The sequence below is a fragment of the Mustela putorius genome, unplaced genomic scaffold (assembly GCF_011764305.1).
Source record: "Mustela putorius furo isolate JIRA1106 unplaced genomic scaffold, ASM1176430v1.1 tig00003869_pilon_pilon_pilon, whole genome shotgun sequence".
Lineage (NCBI taxonomy): Eukaryota > Metazoa > Chordata > Mammalia > Carnivora > Mustelidae > Mustela > Mustela putorius.
The window spans coordinates 11,989,343-12,009,112 of NW_025422021.1; the positions used below are offsets into that span (position 1 = coordinate 11,989,343).

General features: G+C 37.8%; 1 protein-coding gene across 1 annotated transcript; it reads right to left on the bottom strand.

Moving 5' to 3' along the window:
- Positions 1-313: 313 nt before the first annotated feature.
- KLHL41 (kelch like family member 41) lies at positions 314-16,738 on the bottom strand. The gene is made up of 6 exons (XM_004744025.2): positions 15,537-16,738; positions 11,932-12,089; positions 11,701-11,808; positions 7,026-7,211; positions 5,023-5,169; positions 314-973 (listed from the first exon to the last, which is right to left on the bottom strand). Exons 1-6 carry the CDS (start codon positions 16,644-16,646, stop codon positions 862-864), a joined length of 1,821 nt encoding a protein of 606 aa, XP_004744082.1. The 5' UTR covers positions 16,647-16,738; the 3' UTR covers positions 314-861.
- Positions 16,739-19,770: the final 3,032 nt, after the last annotated feature.

Sequence of the window (19,770 nt, forward strand, 5' to 3'; positions counted from 1 at the left end):
ATAATACAGTCACCTTTCTATCAGAAATTTATGAATAGGTAGCTCTTCCATGGAAAATATAGATAAAGCTTAAACTAACAAATACATACCCTCCTCCAGTACACTCACTGGCTCCAACTAATGCCTGGCAATTTAGAGTCAATTCATTTCCTGAGAACAATCCTTAACCCTTCTACCATAGATACTGTAGTTAGGAGCTTGAAGACTGTGGTTTACTGGTATTTAATTTTTTAAAAAATTTAAAATTTATGATTTAAATAACAATATACTAGTATCACAAAAGGAATGGAGAAAAAAAGGAAGACCACTTGAATTTGACTACTTAAGAGATTTTTTCCCTTCAAATGAGACCATTTATTACACTTCTTAAAAGGTATTTCCAAAGTTTTCTTATGCTATGTAATCTTTAACATAATGCATAGGATTCTTGTCATATCTTGAAGCACAAGGGAAAGTGATATTTGATACTTTAAACATTAAAAAATTGTAGGTGTACCTATTTCATTCCAATTTAATATATAATAGAAAATGAGTGTAAAGTTACTGTAAAAATGCAAGTGAAAGAATTCGTAAACAAATTTAGAAATCTTTACAGCTGATTGAGACAGAGTAACAAAAGAAATAATCCATTCAACTTAATATTTAATTTCTTACTAGAAAATGGTTTTAAACAATGATCATTACACCTAGGAATTCAATGACTTGAGGTTATGATGCTTACTGCTAACCTCATGGACAGTAATTTAGTGAATAATTTCTACATGAATCTCTGCGTAGGCTTTTGAAAAACAGAATAAATTAAAGCCCTATTTCCAAACAAAACACATCCCATTCCATTGTTTTTTTTTTCCACCTCCCCGTTTATAGTTTAGACAGTTTGAAGAGGTTTAAACGTGTTGCTAGGCAACTAGCTCCTGAAGCATAACGTATTTCCTTCAACATCCCGGCCCATTCTTTTTTATCATCTTCATACCTGATGGAGAAAAAAGAAAAGTGATCAATAAGAAGTTTTTAGATAGCTCTATAGGTTTCCTAGTATTCAGTATACAAATAATGGGTTTTTGAGAAAATCCTACTGGCTTTTGTCTAGAGGAGGATGCACCTGACTGGTGGAATACATTCCTCCCCAAATATGCTTTCCCTGAATGAGCGAGTGTCTGAACTCCTGAACCACTGCCATGGTATTTAATCAGGATGCTTAGGCAGTTAAGCCTTTTCTGGGAATCAAAGACTGTTAAGAGACTAAGAGTAATCAACAGTTAAAGCAATCAGTTGTTCACCTTTGGGCCAATAATGATGGCCAGTCTCTATGAGTCAAGGTCAGTTGACTCTACCTTAAGAGTAAGAACTGGGAAGAACAGGGGTGGCTAGATGCCTTGATTATAATTTCAGTTTTTCCAATATACTTGTGCCCAGCATGGCACCTGACCCTAGTGATCACTCCAGAAGAACCTATTTCCCTTCCCCATTAATGTCTTGTGCGAGTACTCCTCTTAGATTTTGCACTTGATGTTAGGTAAGAACACTAGGTTGTTCCCTGGGGGGGAAGATTCATGGTTATAAAGATACAGGCAACTCGAATTGCTTTGAAATATGTGTGCCTCTACTCTCCCTCGTGCCTGGAATGCTTTTTCTGCATGAGCAATTCTGAAATGCTGCCTTCTTTCTGAAGCCTTTCTTGCCTTCCTCAAGCAGAGTTTGTAGTCTCCCTTCATTTCTCACATTGTCCTTTATATAGTATCTATTATAGCAGTTATAATTCTTTTAATCTTTTTCCCTATATTTATGTTCTCAACAAGCTCAAGGGTACTTGAGGGCAAATAACATCTTACTCCTCTTGGTGTCCTCCCCTTCTCCAGAAGCTATCAGTAGTTGACACATAAGAAATACCCCTAAATCATCCTATAATGATGAATAAGATTTAAAGTAATAATTTTTAAGATTGCTAATGCCTATGTAAGCTGTGTGGTATCTGACTTAATATCATCAGTGGTCTAAATTTAATCTTTACATTTGTACTGTGCACCAAGTGATTTTTTATGCTAAGTAGACAAAAATATTTTACAACTAATAAAGGGAAGAACCTTAATTATCTCTGCAAAATTTGGGGCAACACACTAAAAGATAAGGAATAGTTTTAAATGAGAAAGTGAGCACATATAAGCAGTAGGAGGGTAAATGAGTCTTAGAAGCATTTGCTTCTTGGCAGTTATATTTTTACTTTCAGCTTGGTCAATCCTAAATAATGGAAAGATTTCAATAAAAAAATTAAGAATGGAAAAAAATTTTTTTTACACATCACACTAAGACGGTGTGTAGGTTTAGAATGTGGTATACCGGTATTACCGATAGTTTTCGTCTCTGAATTTCATCTGCATGTGTGGGTAGATTCACTAGGAAGTCGAGGACAAGTGGGCAGCCACCTTTCTGCAGGTGAGTTGCTGTCAGTGTTAGCACACATGTGAGTCACCTGGAGGACTTGCTAGAGCACAGTTTGCTGGACTCCATCCCCAAAGTTTCTGTAGATCTGAGGTAAGGCCTGAGAATTTACATATTTATCAAGTACCCAGGTGGTGCTGATGCTGCCTTGGGAACCACAACAGATCACTGGTTCTCAAACATGACTTGCACATTTAGAGCCCACCTAGAGACATTAAAAATATTGATGCCTGGCTCTCACCCCCAGAGATTGACTTAACTGGTATGGAGTATGGCCTGGGCATGAGCATTTTTTTAAAGTTCCCTAAGGGATTCTAATATGCAGCAAGATTTGAGAATTATTGCTCTAGATTTTATCACCCGAGTGGAAACCCCAGTACCTAAATTTAAAGTTTTACAGCTAAGCAGACAGTGATGAATGTATTCTTGCCTTTCCCCAGTCGGGTGGTTCCCAAACTTGTCTGCACATGAGAATCAAAAGACCAGAGGTCTTTTGAAAGTTTCAAAGCCCAGACCATACCCTGGACTGATTAAATCCTAGTCAGTGGTGGTAGGACAGAGGTGTCAATACTTCCTGAAGCTCCCTAGGTGAGCCTTGGGAACCACCATCCTAATCGCAAAATACACCATCATCAGAGAGGGTCCCTCTTTCAAGCCCCCCTCAGGAGGGTAAGGGCTACTTTTAGTGGAGATGCTCCCCTTTCCTGCCTACAGCTTCCTCCCACTGAAGCAACTTGGCTTTTGGTCACCTGTAGTGAGCAGAGCGGCTCAGATGGGATTCAGCTGACTGATGGCACCATTTCCCAACATCACTGTTTCTCAACCCTGGCTGTTTGGTAGAATCACCTGAGAAGGTTTTAGGACCTGACGGCAGAAATCCTGATATAAATGGCCTGCACGGAAGTCCAAGCATTGGTATATTTTAAAAAACATCTGAGGTGATTTAAATGTGTGGCGAGTGTTAAGAATCACTGCCCATCTCACTGTTGGTATTCATCCCTGTTTTCCAAAAACCCCGGCCTTCTCAGCCCTCCCATTATTTCATTCTTTTTTTTCCCTACTGCTTCCAGTCTTTTTCCATCTCAACCTCTTCCTGAGTCTAGCCTCTTCCTTCCCTGGAAATGTCCACTTTTCTTTCTTCCTCCTTCTTTTTGCGGGGGAGATGAGGAATAGTTTATAGCCTTTATAGCCATTTTCTTTCTTGCCCTCTCCACAGCTAGTTACTATCACAACAACACAAGGAAATGATGTTTGATGCACAAAATAATTGCTTGGTTAAGCCATGGGCCTTTCAGCCTTCCCATTCCCCAGGGAATGAGGCATGTGCTGGGTCAGGTATAGAACCAATAACATACACTTTCTATTCTCAGCCTTGGTGGTATGCCTTCACTGATCCCTCTTCCAGAGCTGTCCCTACAAATTTAAATGTGCATGCAAATCACCTGGGAACCTTGTTAAAATGAAGATTCGGATTGAGTGAGTTTGGGGTGGGGCCTGGGATTCTGCATTTCCAGGAGACTCTCAGGAGATGCCACCACTGCTAGTCCATAGGCCATCCCTTGAGTGTGTCCAAGGTTCTGAACAATCTGGTAACAGACCAGGGAAGGGCCTCCATCCTTGAGAGTGGGGGCTGGCCTTTAAGCTGAGAGGGAAAGCATGAGTTTGGCAATTTTTGGGTAAGTGTACGGGATGAATTCAGTAATGCTCACCGCGGGAAACTGAGATCTACCTACTATGAATTTTTCTCAGCAAGCACAGTTCCTGGGCTGAAGGCAGCAAGCATCATTTGGCAGACCCATGAGGTGCCTAATGGTAACCAGATATCTGCATAGTGTATGCCCTGCCCAACTACGTGACTCTCTATGCATGACACAATCTACCCATCTCCCAAGACTTCTTGTGTACACCCTGTTCTCCAGGGGGTGTTCACAGCATCAGAAACTATGGTAGAATTCTCCACCCCACACATGCTGTATAAACACTACCTTCATTTTAAGTCTAACTTAAAATACTCAAATAGTAACAACTGCAAGTGTCATATTTGGGACATCTGACCAGCTCCTGGTAAAATGGATGGCTACTTTTCACTTCTTCTTTTTAAATAGCTTCTGTAACTGAATCCTCAAAAACTGGAAAACCACTTGCATTAGATTCAAAATAGAATTAATGAATTCACGGAAACTCAAGAAGTTATGTGTTTCTTCAGAACTCTGTTTTCTGAAGATATCAAGTACTCATTGGTAGAAAGGGTTGGAAGTAGCCTTTGCTCTGCTAGTGCCTAGAGCAGTACACTTTTACAGCCAGAATGGAGCTCACGGAATCACCAGTCCAACTCTCATTTTCCCGTTCACGGGCCCAGAAGACTCCTTCCCCAGGCACAATGAGAAGCAGTACTTGATGCTCAAGTAAGTGGCACGTGCAGAAGTCCAGTTAGGTTTGAAAAGTGTTTAGTCTACTACCAAGAAGAAGCATCCATGTTAGGAAAGTCTGGCCTACTCTTTACTGCAAAATTGTTTGTCTTATCTGTTATCGGTTATTTGATTTGCTATTTGGTCCTGAAAACTGGGAGTCAAAAAAACTTACTTCCATATGTCATTGACTTCAGTGGGGGCAAACTCTTTGGACTCCAGTTGAATCATGGCAAAACCACCGATGGCATATAGGGATCCAGCCAGGCCGACCAAACTGATGGAGCTTCTTTCTTGGGGAAATTCAGTCATTACTTCCCACCTAGGAATTTTTTAAAATAGAGTCAATGTAAAACCCAAGGAAATGTCACATGTGTTTACTGAACAATTATATAAAAATTTAATTTAAAAATTCAACTAGCAAAGGCATCTATACTAGAAGGTTAAGTTTGTTACTGAAAAATATCGACATATTCCTTTATTTGAAAGATGTAACCAGATTAACTATAAAGCTCTCAATATGTCAATCCCAGAATATTTCCTTCATCAGTTCGCATGTTCAGCAATGGTGATATAAACAGTGGGTGTTTTGTGGCAGTTCTAGGCCTCCTAGGCCCTACGGTGTTGGAATTCATTTGAATGCTAATACACATTTTTAGAAACTCTGATTTCCATCATTTCTCAAGAAATCTTCAAATCCTTTGTGATAAAGGCATGTGACTAACTTTATATTATCCTAGTTTAGAAACTAGGATATCTTTTTGATGACTTATCCTACATCTTTTTAAATAAAGGATTTTTTTTTAAGATTTTATTTATTTATTTGACACAGAGAGATCACAAGTAGGCAGAGAGGCAGGCAGAGAGAGAGAAAGGAGGAAGCAGGCTCCCTGCTGAGCAGAGAGCCCGATACGGGACTCGATCCCAGGACCCTGAGATCATGACCCGAGCTGAAGGCAGCGGCTTAACCCGCTGAGCCACCCAGGCGCCCCTTAAATAAAGGATTTAAGGGAACTTTTTAATGTTAACAGCCATATGAAATAAGACACATAACTATAAAATCAACAAATTAGTTGGCAGGATCAAGAATCTAAAATGAGTTAATCATTTTGAAATTCTCTATTTGATTACTCTGGCATTAAAAGTGGACCTTTACTCAAAATATATTATCTGTTTTTCTAACTATAAAAGTAGGATATGTACATTGGAGAAAAGCTGGAAATACAGAAAGGTATAGAAGAAAACAACTATCACCCATAATCATAGCCTCCAGAGTAATCATAAGGAACATTTTAGTGTAATTTTGTTATTTCTCAAAAAGCATACAAATTTAAATATAAACATCCATACACACATACGAAAAAAACTAAGAACATAGAGTATTTACAATTCTGTGAGTTGCTTTTTAACTTCTTATGAGTGTTTACTCATAATACACAGTTTTCAAAAAAGATGATTTTTCACGATAATTTAAATCCTCTCCCATAAAAATTCCTTGGTGATTTTCAGATACTAAAGTCTATTTTGTAATCACACATTACATGGTTCCTTAAAAAAGTAATGATAGTAACTCTAATTTTTTCTTCATTGCTAAACTAGGAGTATAAAAACTATATACTTATCCAGATGAGTGAGCTCAAAAATTTGAAAAAGACTAATTTTACACAAAGAATATCTGTCAAATATCTTTTCATATTAACTTTAAGCCAGTAAAAGCTTATATATGAACATTTTAAGAAAATTATAAAGAGCGTAAAAAAATTTCTGAAGCATTCATACTTTACAAACATCACAAGCTAAGTGGCGGTCTTTCCGTCCTTAAACAAACTACATATTTCAAATCAAATAACCACATGGAGATATGTATATCCATCCAAATGCATCTCATTCATTAGCATTACCTTTGCATGACTAAACTCACAAAGTTAATAAAAAGGATAAATGGAACATTCTGGCATTAACTTGAGGTTTATGTATCCCAAGTTGCAAACCACTTAATGCATCAGAATGTTAGGCATTTCACACCCAGTAACAGCAGAAGAAACCCAGATCCAGATGTTTTCTTTTAATCCTTGCCTCCTGCCTTCCTCTCCCCATGCCCTGATTAGAAAGTTTAATTTTCATCCAAAGTTGGAAAGTAGAGTGACTAATATGCTGTAGTAAGATATAGCAACTCACTTATTGGTTGTGAGGTCAAAAGCTTCCACTGAAGCTGAAAGACCATCTTCAGTGACACCTCCCGCAATCACAATTTTGCCTTTATGCACTGCCACTCCGAACATGGAACGAGGGATTTTCATTGGAGCCAGATCCTTCCAGTCTCCTTTTTTGGGGTTGTAGATAAACACCCTGTTTGTACACTTTCTGTAAACATAAAAGACAACAAAATGGTCCTTTTAGAAACTTCCTTTTCTGAAGGAAGCAATTTCACTAATCATTTAGCTTTGCTTCCCATCTGAAATACATAAAACAGAATTAGAAAAACTCAAAGTATTCTTAATCTGAATATATAACAATTCCAAATGTGGGGAACTTAATTATACTACGGGAAGGTAGGGTAGCTTTCCTTTTGGCAACTGCCCGGACAAAGTAGATTTTAATCCTTTCTGTTGCTAAATTCAATGGGAAGACAGGAATAGAGCTAAAAAAAAATTCATAAATCTTTTACTGTGCTAAGTAATAAAAATGTTAAGTTGATCTTATTATTTGAATCTCCTAGGAATGGATCAGTTAATTTCAAAAAATTAGGTATGGAAGTACCTATTTTAAATTTAATATGATGGCTTATTTCATTTTAGGATATCAGTAATACACCAATGCATTTTTAAGAAATCTGGGACTATAGGCAACCAGTCATGGGAGTAGATGAGTAATGAGAACAGTTTTATACGCTAAATGCTACCAAGAAAACCTGTACTTATCTGAGTTAGTATCTTCCTTGAAGTTATCCATAATTTACTGATGGGGATTCAAAATGCTAAATAATAATTGATTAGCTGGATATATTTGTGCATTTTTTGTTTTGTTTTTGCTTTAAAATTTTTTTATTTATTCATTTGAGAGAGAGAGAGAGAGAGAATGTGTGTGTGTGTGTGTGTGTACACGTGCGCAAATGTGGAGTTCGGGGGCAGGGGTAGGAGAAGAAGGAGAGGGAGAGGCAGACTTTTCGCTGAGCCAGGAGCCTAACTCAGGGCTCGATCCCAGGACCTGGAGAACATGACCTGAGCCAAAGGCAGATGCTTAACCATCTGAACCACCCAGGCATCCCTGTTTTTACTTTTTAAAAATATATATATATTTTATGTATATTGTTTTAAAGATTTTATTTATTTGACAGAGAGAGACACAGCAGGAGAGGGAATACAAGCAGGCAGAGTGGGAGAGGGAGAAGCAGGCTTCCCACTAAGCAGGGAGCCTGATGCGGGGCTTCATCCCAGGACCCTGGGATCATGACTTGAGTGGAAGGCGGACGCTGAAGGACTGAGCCACCAGGGCGCCCCTGTTTTCACTTTTTTAAAGTAAGCTTTATGCCCAGTGTAGCTTGAACTCACAACCCCAAGATCAAGAATCACATGCTCTACCAACTAAGCCAGCCAGGCACCCCTGAATGTATTTGGTAAAGTCAAAAAGCAAACAAACAAAATCCCCAACGTTTTGTGAGGACAACTTTTTTTCTTTAGTCTTATGAAAAACCATGTATTCAGAGTAGAAGAACTTCTGCTAGTATTTGACTATAAGTATTACTTTAAAACTTCTTGACAAGGGCATGATTACAAAATCATGTTCTTCAAATCTAGTGGTTTAACTAGTGCGATTCAGTGCTTACTTTTAGATAATGACTCATTTCAAAGTTCTTGACTTTGGCATTTGTCAAGCAATGTTGTCTTGGTTAATCATATTCTCAAGATTAATATATTCTTACTGACAAGACCTGTATGCTTTCACTGACATATCAATTTCCTAGTTACTAACACCACTTGAAGGAAACAATTCAAATCATTTGGCAGGGTCACTACATTTCCAAAGTCAGGACACTGCTTAATACACATTTTCCATGCCATTTAGTCAGGAAAAATACCCAAAATAAGATTTTTCACTGAGTAAGTTTGTAATATGGCTTTCCTATAAATATTTATTTGATGGGAATAGCTTAGATTAAGGAAAATATAAAAATTTCAGTATATGTTATCCTTGAACAGGATAGACTGTATAAAAGCCCTTTTTAAAACAATTAGTCTTTTGTTTTTAAAATTGAGATATAATTGACATACCATATCATATTCATTTCAGGTGTGTATCATAGTGATTTGATATTTTTATACATTATGAAATGATCCCCCATGGTGAGTCTAGTTACCATACAAAGTTATTACAATATTATCCACCCATCCTCAACTCTACCCCACTCTGGTAACCACCAGTTTGTTTCCTATATCCATGAGTCTGTTTCTGGTCTTTTTCTTTTTCTTTTTCTTTTTTTTCCCAGGTTTCCACTGCTTTTTTTTTTTTTTAAAGATTTTATTTATTTGACAGACACAGATCACAAGTAGGCTGGCAGGCAGTGAGAGAGAGGAGGAAGCAGGCTCCCCACGGAGCAGAGAGCCCGATGTGGGGCTCGATCCTAGAACCCTGGGATCATGACCTGAGCCGAAGGCAGAGGCTTTAACCCACTGAGCCCCCCAGGCCCCCCAGGTTCCCACTGCTTTTTAAAATCACATTTTTGGGGGGTGCCTGGGGGGCTCAGTTTTAACTGACTGCCTTTGGCTCAGGTCAGGATTTGGGGGTCTCAGGATGAGCCTGACATTGGGCTCCCTGTTCAGCGGGGAGCCAGCTTTTTCCTCTCCCACTCCCCCTGCTTGTGTTCCCACTCTTGCTGTCTCTCTGTCAAATAAATAAATAAAATATTTTTTAAAAATCATATTTCTTCTGTTATATGTCATTTTAATTTAATAATGACCATTAATTATTCACTATGAACATAGAGTTCTTTATTCCTAGCACATTTCCATATTTCCATATTTTACTCTCCTTTCCTGCTTTGTCCATTTAATTCTTAATTCTGGTTCCCTTTCCAGGATTGACATCTTTATTTATTAAGCAACCTGGGCAAAAGCCAAATTAGGCAGAGTTTTCAGGGCCAAGAAATTAATTCTTACTATTTAAACTGAAAATCTTCATTTTACCAGATGGACTACTCATTTAATTAACTGATTTCTACAGCACTCTGAACTCACTTCTCCCCTTGAGTTACAAAATCTTTTTCCTAATGAACTATCCCTTGAGAAGTGCCTAGAAATCAAGTTCTATGATTTTCATCCTGTTTTCCTCACAAGACACTGGACACTAGTGGGTGAACCAGGTGCAATAGTTCTGTTTGATCAGTGCCTCTTTGTAACCCATTGTTAAATGTTTTTAATATCCTCTCTGTCCAGGAGTAAGTCAGTGAAACATTGCTTAGGAAACAACTGCACTCTTTTCAGTCCCCATGCTTTTCAGTTTCAAACTCATCTATCTAAATTCTCTTTTATGAATAGAAAGTACAAATCTGTAGTATTTTTATGCACTATCCCTTTAGCGGTTATATTTTAAGTATTACATTACAGAGGTAGACTTAATTTTTATTTATTTATGGTCAAAAGAATAAGAAAGCCCACTGTTTTTTTTTTTTTTTTAACGATTTATCAGTTTATTTTAGAGAGGGAGGGAGAGTGCAAAAGCACAAGTGGGAGGAGCAGAAGGAGAGGGAGAGACAATCTCAAGCAGACTGCATCTAATGGGGAGCCTAACTTGGGGAGCCCAACTAGGGGTACCCCACTAGGGACTTGATCTCAGGACCTGAGATCACAACCTAAGTCGAAACCAAGAGTCCAAAGGTTAATCTACTGTGCCTTCCAGGTGCCCCCAAAGCCTATTGGTTTTAATGTAGTGAGATATAATTAAAAATTAGCCCTGGGGCACCTGGGTGGCCCAATTAAAGAATTGATTATGCTCCTAAATGCTGCTTTCTCACTGTAAGAATGCTTATGATGGCAATATCATGCTAGTTCCTAGCAATATGCTGGAATCTACAAGTTTACTTAAGCAACTTTTTTTTTTTTAAAAAAAGCTTTTATTTATTTTAGAGAAAGAGAGAGGGGGAGAGGTAGGAGGAGGAGGAGAGAATTTCAAGCAGAGTCTATGCTGAGCATGGAGCCCAATGCAGAGGTCCCTCTCACAACCCTGAGATCATGACCTGAGCCGAAATCAAGAGTCAGACGCTTCTCCAACTGAGCCACCCAGGTGCCCCAGGTTAGCAATTTTTCAATTTTATTTAAATTGCCCTTCAGTTTCCCTTAGAAATCATTTATAATATCCTCTAATAGCTTTTCAAAATTTTATTTTGAAACTTTAACTTCGAAAGTATTATGGATGAGAACCAAGTTCCATTTCAGTACATAGGTTCAAATGAAAGTAGGAAAGAACTCTTGCAATAAAAATCATTTGGAGGGGTGCCTGGCTGGTTCAGTCAACAGAACATGCAACTCTTGATCTCAGGGTTGTGAGTCCAAGCTCCACCCTGGGGCTAGAGCTTACTTTTAAAAAACCCAAAGGTGGGGCGCCTGGGTGGCTCAGTGTGTTAAGCCGCTGCCTTTGGCTCAGGTCATGATCCCAGGGTCCTGGGATCGAGTCCCGTGTCGGGCTCTCTGCTCAGCAGGGAGCCTGCTTTCTCCCCTCTCTCTCTGCCTGCCTCTCTGTCTGCTTGTGATCTCTGTCTGCCAAATAAAGAAATAAAATCTTAAAAAAAAAAAAACCCAAAGGTTTAAAAAAAAAAATCATTTGGATGTAAACCATAAGGAGATTTTAGGGTACTTACTTGTCATCTGTCTTTCCTCCTAGACAATATATCATCCCCTTATGTGAAATCACACTGTGGCCATAGACTTTGATAGGCAGTTTTTTAACTTCATTCCACTTTGCAGCCCTGCAATGAAAAGATGGTAGAACTTCTGTGCTTTCAGTTAACACCAGAGTGTAAGGTTACAAATATGTAATAGGTACTCATATACCCAAATGCTTAGGAAACAGGAACGTCATGTCAACTTACACGGGATCATAGCATAATACTGAATCCAGCGAAGCCTCTGTTTGAAGGTCCTTGCCTGCCACTACATAGATTTTGTCATCTACCTCTCCCAGACCAAAGAGACACCTGGCTGAAGGCAGAGGTGGAAGTCCAACCCACTCAGATGTTATGTTATCAAGCTGAAAGAAAAACATATGAGGAATTTTGGAACTTGTTAGAAAAAAGTTAGTTGCACCAAGCAATATGCTATATTTTACATGTTGTGTTGAATGCATTGACATAATGAAAGATGTTGCAGGTAAAATAAAACTGCAATCCAAAAGTATCATATTTTACCACTGGAATACCATGAAAAATGAGAACACCTACTTGGCTACTTAAAATGCCAAAATCTGCAGAAAGGAGGGAGAGAATAGAGTCACTAGTGATCACTTAGAACTGTGAGGTTCCTTGTCAAAGTTTCTTCCCATGTTGCCTTCTTCAGGTTCAAAAAAGACATCATAATACTTTCAGGGCATTGAGGAAAGAGAGGTTGTCACTGTAGGGAGGGCCACAGTATGTGAGTGACCCCAGAATGCTATATTTAACACACTCCCCAAGCCGGCACCCAGGACAGCTGGACCTGTCGCTCAGTCCACAGACAACTGGGATGTTAGGCAACATCTTTTTTCTAGTCTTCGGAATTGTTTAGGTTCTCTTTGTTTCACTTTATGACTTCTGACATAGGCAGGTATTAACATCTATAACGTCCAACCCTTTCATTGGAAGTCATTTGAAATACCCTTGTCTCTATTTAAAAAAAAAATCTATTAGTAATAGAAGCAACTTGCCTGTTTTTGCGGCTGCAACTTCTGCAAGCCTAAGCCAGCTCTCGAAGTGCCCATGCTCTCATGGGTCATTCTGGTATGGCTGGCATTGGTTTCAGCACTTACTATTGGTCATTTATAAGATTTTCCAGTTTGCATTTAAGGACACCAAGGCATGAGAACACATCTTCACGAGGGAATGCAGTTACAGATTGTTCTCTGTCGTGCTACTTCTGTGTAGCAGAAGAAAAAGGAATAAACCCCAGAATAACTGGATACCAAGAGCAGGTGCAGATATTAAAGGCTGCAGGCCAGGGAGGGATCTCTGTAGAAGTCTGTATATATCTTGCCTCATAACTCTGGTTAAAGTAAAGCACTAATTAAGACTAGATATGATGATCAGTCTATTCTTCACATATATATTGTTAGCTCTGCAGTCACGAATTTTAACATCTAGACAGTGAGCTCTAATGTTTTCCTTCTGAAAACAAATCCTTTGATCAAGAAGGTGGTGTGTGCTCCAGTAGAAATAATGAACATTTATGAAGTTTGGCTCTGTGACAGGTTTTATACTAAATGCTCACAGAGCTTTTAAGTGATATTCAAATAGAAGCTATATAAATCCACTGTTTTCTAAATGGGAACAGTAGCTGCTGTAATCCCAGACTGGAGGGCGAACTGCCCATGCTGGACAGTACCGCCAACAGCCCCACACGACCCCCAGTTAGGGCACTTACTACAGCAAATGTAATAGGAGACTGCCTACCAGGCACTTTCATAGATGAGCTGTCAAGCTATTTAACTTTTCTGGCTCTAGTTTCCGATCAAGGTTTGAACCTAGAGTACTTTAAGATGGGGTGCTATTCAAAGATTTGGTGAATCTATTAATTCTAAGGAAAAAAATCCCCTCTCTTACCCAGGTAAAGAATTCTCATCATCTATTTATAACATACAACCGAAGATCATACTACTCCTAACTTAAGACATTTTAAACAGATGTGACCAAGCAGAAAAATACAATATAAAACCTGATATTCTCATACGTGCTTTTTCTTGTGAGTCATAAATAACCCTTTTTATAGTCGGGTGTTTTATCCTGGTACCTTGTTGCACTATTGTGCCTTTTAAAAGGAGCAAGGCATGTGCAATGACAAGCCGATCTTTTCAACTTTGTGTGACTTTTAATAACTATAAAGAACATCAAACAGGTTTCTTGAAACAGAAATGAGAAGCTTTGCCAATAAAAGTAAGAAGAGTAACAAGATGGAAGAGAATGAAGATAAGACTATAAGTATTTCTTGGATCTATGATTTCTAGGTATCTGTTCATCTGTATTTTTTTGTATTTGCCCATCTGTGTTTTGATGGCATTTTTACTTCCTAGATATAATTATTAACTTTTAAATAGAATTTAGCTTTTCTGAAATTTCAGTGAATTTGAAATTAGGGCTTAGGAAATTTTCTGGCATGCATTCAAATACTTATGATTATGGCTTCGATTGTATTTTTATATTTTGTAGTTAACACTTTTTGACAGAACTTTGAATATTAAGAATTGTGATTAATGTGAGCAATGTGTATTATTAGATTTTTCAAGATTAGAAAAAGCTGGTTAAAAGTAGTATTTTGTGAATGCATAGCATGTCACACACTCTGAGAGCACACAGTGACTATGACATTCTACACTTATCTTTGGCCTTTCCAACTCAAGTGCCCATAAACCTCAGGCTCTGGGTAGCTATGACCTAAACAGACACTTCTGAGCTAGCTGTAAGCTACAAAGTACTGGTTTTGGCATTATTCAAGATAAAGGTTAAGCCACTGATTCCTTCATAAACTGATAAAAAGATATCATGTTGATAATATGAAATAAACTCCCTTCAAATAAACTGCAAAGAATTTATTAGTTTGGAGGATTTGTTTTCCTGGATACTTCTGGGGTTTCACAAAACAGATTAACTTGCAATAATGTCTAAGTACAACTCTGATCCAAATACATGTGGTCACTTGTCATAAATAAAAATTAATGGGGCGCCTGGGTGTTTCAGTCTGTTAAGCATCTGAGTCTTGATCTCAGCTCAGGTCTTGATCTCAGAGTTGTGAGTTCAAGCCCGGTGTTAGGCTCCATACCTAGTATGGAGTACCTACTTAAAAAAAAATTATCATAAAAAAAATTTCTAAATATAATTAATGAATTCAAGTTAGTCACACTGGTGTAGATACTTTTTCCCCAAAAGTAACCCAAAGTGTGTAAATTAAGTATGTAAGTTCTCTTCATTTACAACAAAATTATATTTTTGTCAGTAAACATAAATAACAGATTAAATGCTACCTTTAAGAACTATTCAGATCACTTCAAGAAAACCTGGAAAAAGGCTGAAAATCTGATCAATTATCATTTTTGTAATGTGTAAAGTACTAAATCTTAGGTTCCCTAAGTCATAACCTAACCTATTTTTCAGAAGAGATACAAGAATAAATTTAAGTCTTACTAAAACACTGGGTTTTGAGAGAGCATAGTCATGATCAGCTAAAAACTTGACATTTTGGGTAAGAGTATAAAGAAAATCTTGAGTCATCACTTACATATTAATTAGGACCTCATTTTTCACCAAACTATTTCTAAGATATTGACAAGCCATTAAATTAACTGATTTAAATATTTCTGTCAGCTCTCGAAGTAGCAAAAGTGCAAGGGGCTGGAATAGGACATCAAGCAGGATAGAACATAAGCAGCCTGAATAATTCACACACCAGCTAACGGAATGGTGAATCACAGTTTCCTTTATGCCTCTACTTTTATAAAAATAGCGCTTCTTACCTGGAAGAAGTAAGACTGTAGAGGCTGATCTTTATTTTCTTCATCCACATATAGTCCTCCTACCACATACACCTGATTTTGTTGGGTAACAATGCTAGAATGATTTCTGGGAATCTGCTCAGCCAGTGCAGTAAGGTAGCACTCATTTTCTGTGGGATCATAAGCCACTGCAGCTGTGTCATTAACCAAGAGGATGAGGTCTTTGACAAACATCCCATGCCTGGGAATGTCATTCAGGTAACCAGGAAGTAAGTCTTCATCACCAACATCACCATTCACCTCACCAGCCCCAGCCTTCTCTGCATTTTTGCTAGGTTCGGGGAGTTTGCCTGCGAAGGCATCTTTGAGAACTTTGATTTTTTTCTGGAGTTCTGGGTTGCTTTTAATTATATCATCTTTCTCAACATGATCTTTAAAATATTTTTCTGTCATAAGGCGAAAACGAATACAATCAAACACTTCACTAAGGTTCTTAACCCTGTTTTCTTTGTCCGTTCGCACCCATTTCATCACTGCCTCAAACACTGCTTCTTCCTTTTCTACATTTAGGCTGTCATTTGAAATTACTGAGATCAGTTCCTGTGGAGATAGCTGCATAAAGTCCTCTTCCTTGCAAATCTGTACAAAGCGATCAGACACAAATTCACGGGCAGAGATGGCGAGTCTTGGGCAGTCGAGAAGAAGTCCTAACCTTAAGATTGCTAGACAGTTGCCAGGAGCAAGTCTCTTCTGAAGATAAGAAACACAGACAGTGAACACCGAAGGGATCTGAAAGCGGCTGGCCAGGGCAAAAATATCCTGCACGTTTCCATCGTTGAGGTCGATACTGGCAGAGTACAGGTACTTGATGATCAAATCCAGCACAGCAGGATCCACATTATCTAACACTACTTCCTTTTTTTTCCCCTCATCAATTTCAGATAAAAAATACTCACGGAAGTAAGGACTACAAGCTGACAAAATCAACCTGTGGCAAGGAAGACTTTTGTCACCTGCTTTTAGGGTGCAATCGATGAATTTTTTTTCTTCCAGGAGATCTTTTAGACCGTCCTGAAGAAGGGTGGATTGGTAAAGCCGCAGTTCCTCTGTGAGTTCCCGCTGAGAATCCATTTTGTGAGTAACCTGGGTAAGGAAGGGGACACTGAAGGCCTTAGCTCCTTGCAATACACAGGTCTAGCTGTAAAAAGGCAGATTGGTGTGCTTTGCCCAGCTTGAAGCCTTTGCAATTTAATCCCACCAGCTAAATATAGATACCAACTCTAACAACAGGAATTCAGGAGAGCTAGTTTGGAAAGAAGAGTTGTTCCTGCAGCTGTTATAGATTGAAGGGAACAACTGGAACTTTCAATCACTAAGGAAACAGCTAAGAAACAAGCCATTTAAATGAAGTGGGAAGCTTTTACATAAAGCATTAGAACATAGGCCAATAAAGACATGTTTAAAGAAAGTGTTTATTGAACTGACAGAAAACTGAATCATAAAAATGAGTCAGTCCGCTAAAAATGGTCTAGTGGCAAACTCCTTGGCTGTCTGAATGAATGATGCAAAGGTCAAGAATATGAGGTGAGTTCATTTGAATACTCATAAGCAAAATCCCTTTTCCAATTACTGTTACATAAAAATTTTTATTTTCTAGTCAAAACAGTGGTATTTATAATTTTCTTTTCGAAGTAGGAAACTTAAAGACTTCTATTTATGTACTATTAATATAATCTAAAAAACCTTTAAATAACAATATCTCATCATAATTGAAGTAATAAACGCAGGGAAACTGCTACTTTTCTAACATTCTAAATTACCCTTTTAAGTGGAAAAACTGTAATTAGTATTGAATTACATTACAAAATTATTTGTTATTCAGACCCTGCTTTTCTCTACAAAGGATCTGATGTGGCAAACAATTATAACACAAGTAGGATAAATGCATAAGGTTAAAATGAAACAAGTTCAGAAAGAAATAGGAATAGTTAAGAGTCAACACTAGGTAAAGAAAAAAATCACATGATTACTAAAGATATTCTGTGATTTAAGTGTTGAAAATTAAAAAATTAAATAAAAAGTTAAAAATACAGAACAGATGTAACTCCATGAAAATAATGCTATCAACAGGGGCGCCTGGGTGGCTCAGTCATTAAGCGTCTGCCTTGGGCTCAGGTCATGATCCCAGGGTGCTGGGATTGAGCCCTGCATCAGGCTCCCTGCTTGGCGGGAAGCCTGCTTCTTCCCTTTCCCACTCCCCCTCCCTGTGTTCCCTCTCTTGCTGTATATCTCTCTGTCAAATAAATAAAGTCTTAAGCAAACAAACAAAACAATGTTGTCAACAGAACACAGCAAAATCAGGAAACAGTGCTGTATCACTGGCATAATTTGGAAAACAAGCCCATTCAAGAGAAAAAAAAAGAGTAACTGAAATCATAATTTAAGTTGTTGATTGTAATAGAACACCCTCTTAATTATGGAATGCAGAGTCATGATTTGAAAAAAAAAACTTTTTTGTTTATATGCAGATGACATCATATAGACATCATATATACCTCTTCATGAATTATTACAAAATTTTTACTGTCACATTTTCTGAACTCAATGGTACTGCAGGAAATTACTGTATAATTTCAAAGTCTGGTATTCTTTTTTTTTTAAGATTATTTATTTATTTATTTATTTATTTGACAGAGATCACAAGAAGGCAGAGAGGCAGGCAGAGAGAGAGGAGGAAGCAGGCTCCCTGCTGAGCAGAGAGCCTGATGCAGGGCTCAATCCCAGGACGCTGGGATCATGACCTGAGCCGAAGGCAGAGGCTATAACCCACTGAGCCACCCAGGCACCCCTCAAAGTCTGGTATTCTTAAACCTGCTCAAAAGAATATAAGCTCCCTGAAGACAGGAATTTTTTTTTTTTAATTTGCTTTGTTCAATGCTATAGCCCCGGACCTCATGTGCTCTGTAAATACTTGTCAAATGAATCAATGTCCCTAGATCAGTGAATTGGGTATTTTTAAACTTCAAAGTCTCTGTGAGTAAAGGTTTTTTTCTTTTATTTTACATCACAGTGAAGTCAAAGGTACTGTCAGCTGCTAAAACAACAGCTGAAAGAAGAGCTCATTGACTCTTTTTTCCATTTATAGTTGTCACTAAAGGTTTTAACACACTAGAAGAAACTAACAGCTGCTCCCCTGATTAAAGAATAAATGACTCATTTCTCTCTACTCTGTTAACAACTAACATTTGAAAAGATTAGTGAGTCAGATGTGAACACCATGATATGACATTTGAGATTCCTTACTAGTCAGCAATTATAAAGTCTGTTTTGCTTCGAAAACTATTTAAACATATTCCTGGCAGCATTTTGTGACCTGTGTAAAAATTTCGAACAGCCCCTTTTTCCCCTTAATGTAGGTTGTTTATTATAACTCTATCTCTTAAAAATGTACAACTCCTTTCTTTTTAAAATAAAGAAACCAATGCATAGCTTTTATTCTTTGACTTTAATTAAACTAAGGTTAGCACTTAGTTAGCATTTGGTTACTAAGTGTTTATGGTTGTACATACAGTTGCATCTTATTTTGTAAGTTTTTACACACTCACTCCTTTCCCTCTAGAGAAAGAGGGCTCCTTTGGTTAATTTCAATGATTTGACAAAGGCTCCTTACAATTTTTTTTTCTTAATATCAAAGCAGTAGCAAAAAGCAGGGATGCCAGAGAAGTTGCCAAATTGTAGCTAACCAAAAAATCGGAGAATATCCTATTTGAAAATTTCAAAGAGGCTTTTCATTGAGTACAAACAAGGAGAAAGTCAATAAAAGAACAATTTGTTTACAAACTATTTAAAACTATTTCCTTAAAAAATAAATGTATTCTTGCCAATACTATATTGAAATTACTTATAAGATAGTGCCCAAAACATTACGTAGGGATTGATATCCTCTACAGTTAACTATAATTTTTAGGTTTTACAGAAATGGTCACTTACACATGACAAGTTTAAGGGTTATGATTTATATTACAGTTGGCTTACATTTGGAGCTATTTGATAATTTATTTAAACCAGAGTTTTATAATAAAAAAGGCAGTACTTTGATTACTCCGTAAGAATAGTCTTTTTTTTTTTTTTAAAGATTTTATTTATTTACTTGACAGAGATCACAAGTAGGCAGAGAGGCAGGCAGAGAGAGAGGGAGGAGGAAGCAGGCTCCCTGTGGAGCAGAGAGCCCGATGTGGGGTGGATCCCGGGACCC

What these genes read in the sequence shown, in the direction of transcription:
- KLHL41 (XM_004744025.2), bottom strand. Translation starts at nt 16,646, where the DNA reads ATGGATTCTCAGCGGGAACTCACAGAGGAACTGCGGCTTTACCAATCC. An exon ending in TTTGACCTCACAACCAATAA is followed by an intron (nt 5,170 to 7,025) that starts GTGAGTTGCTAT and finishes AAAAATTCCTAG; the next exon opens with GTGGGAAGTAATGACTGAAT. An exon ending in GAAGTCAATGACATATGGAA is followed by an intron (nt 974 to 5,022) that starts GTAAGTTTTTTT and finishes TTTCTCCATCAG; the next exon opens with GTATGAAGATGATAAAAAAG.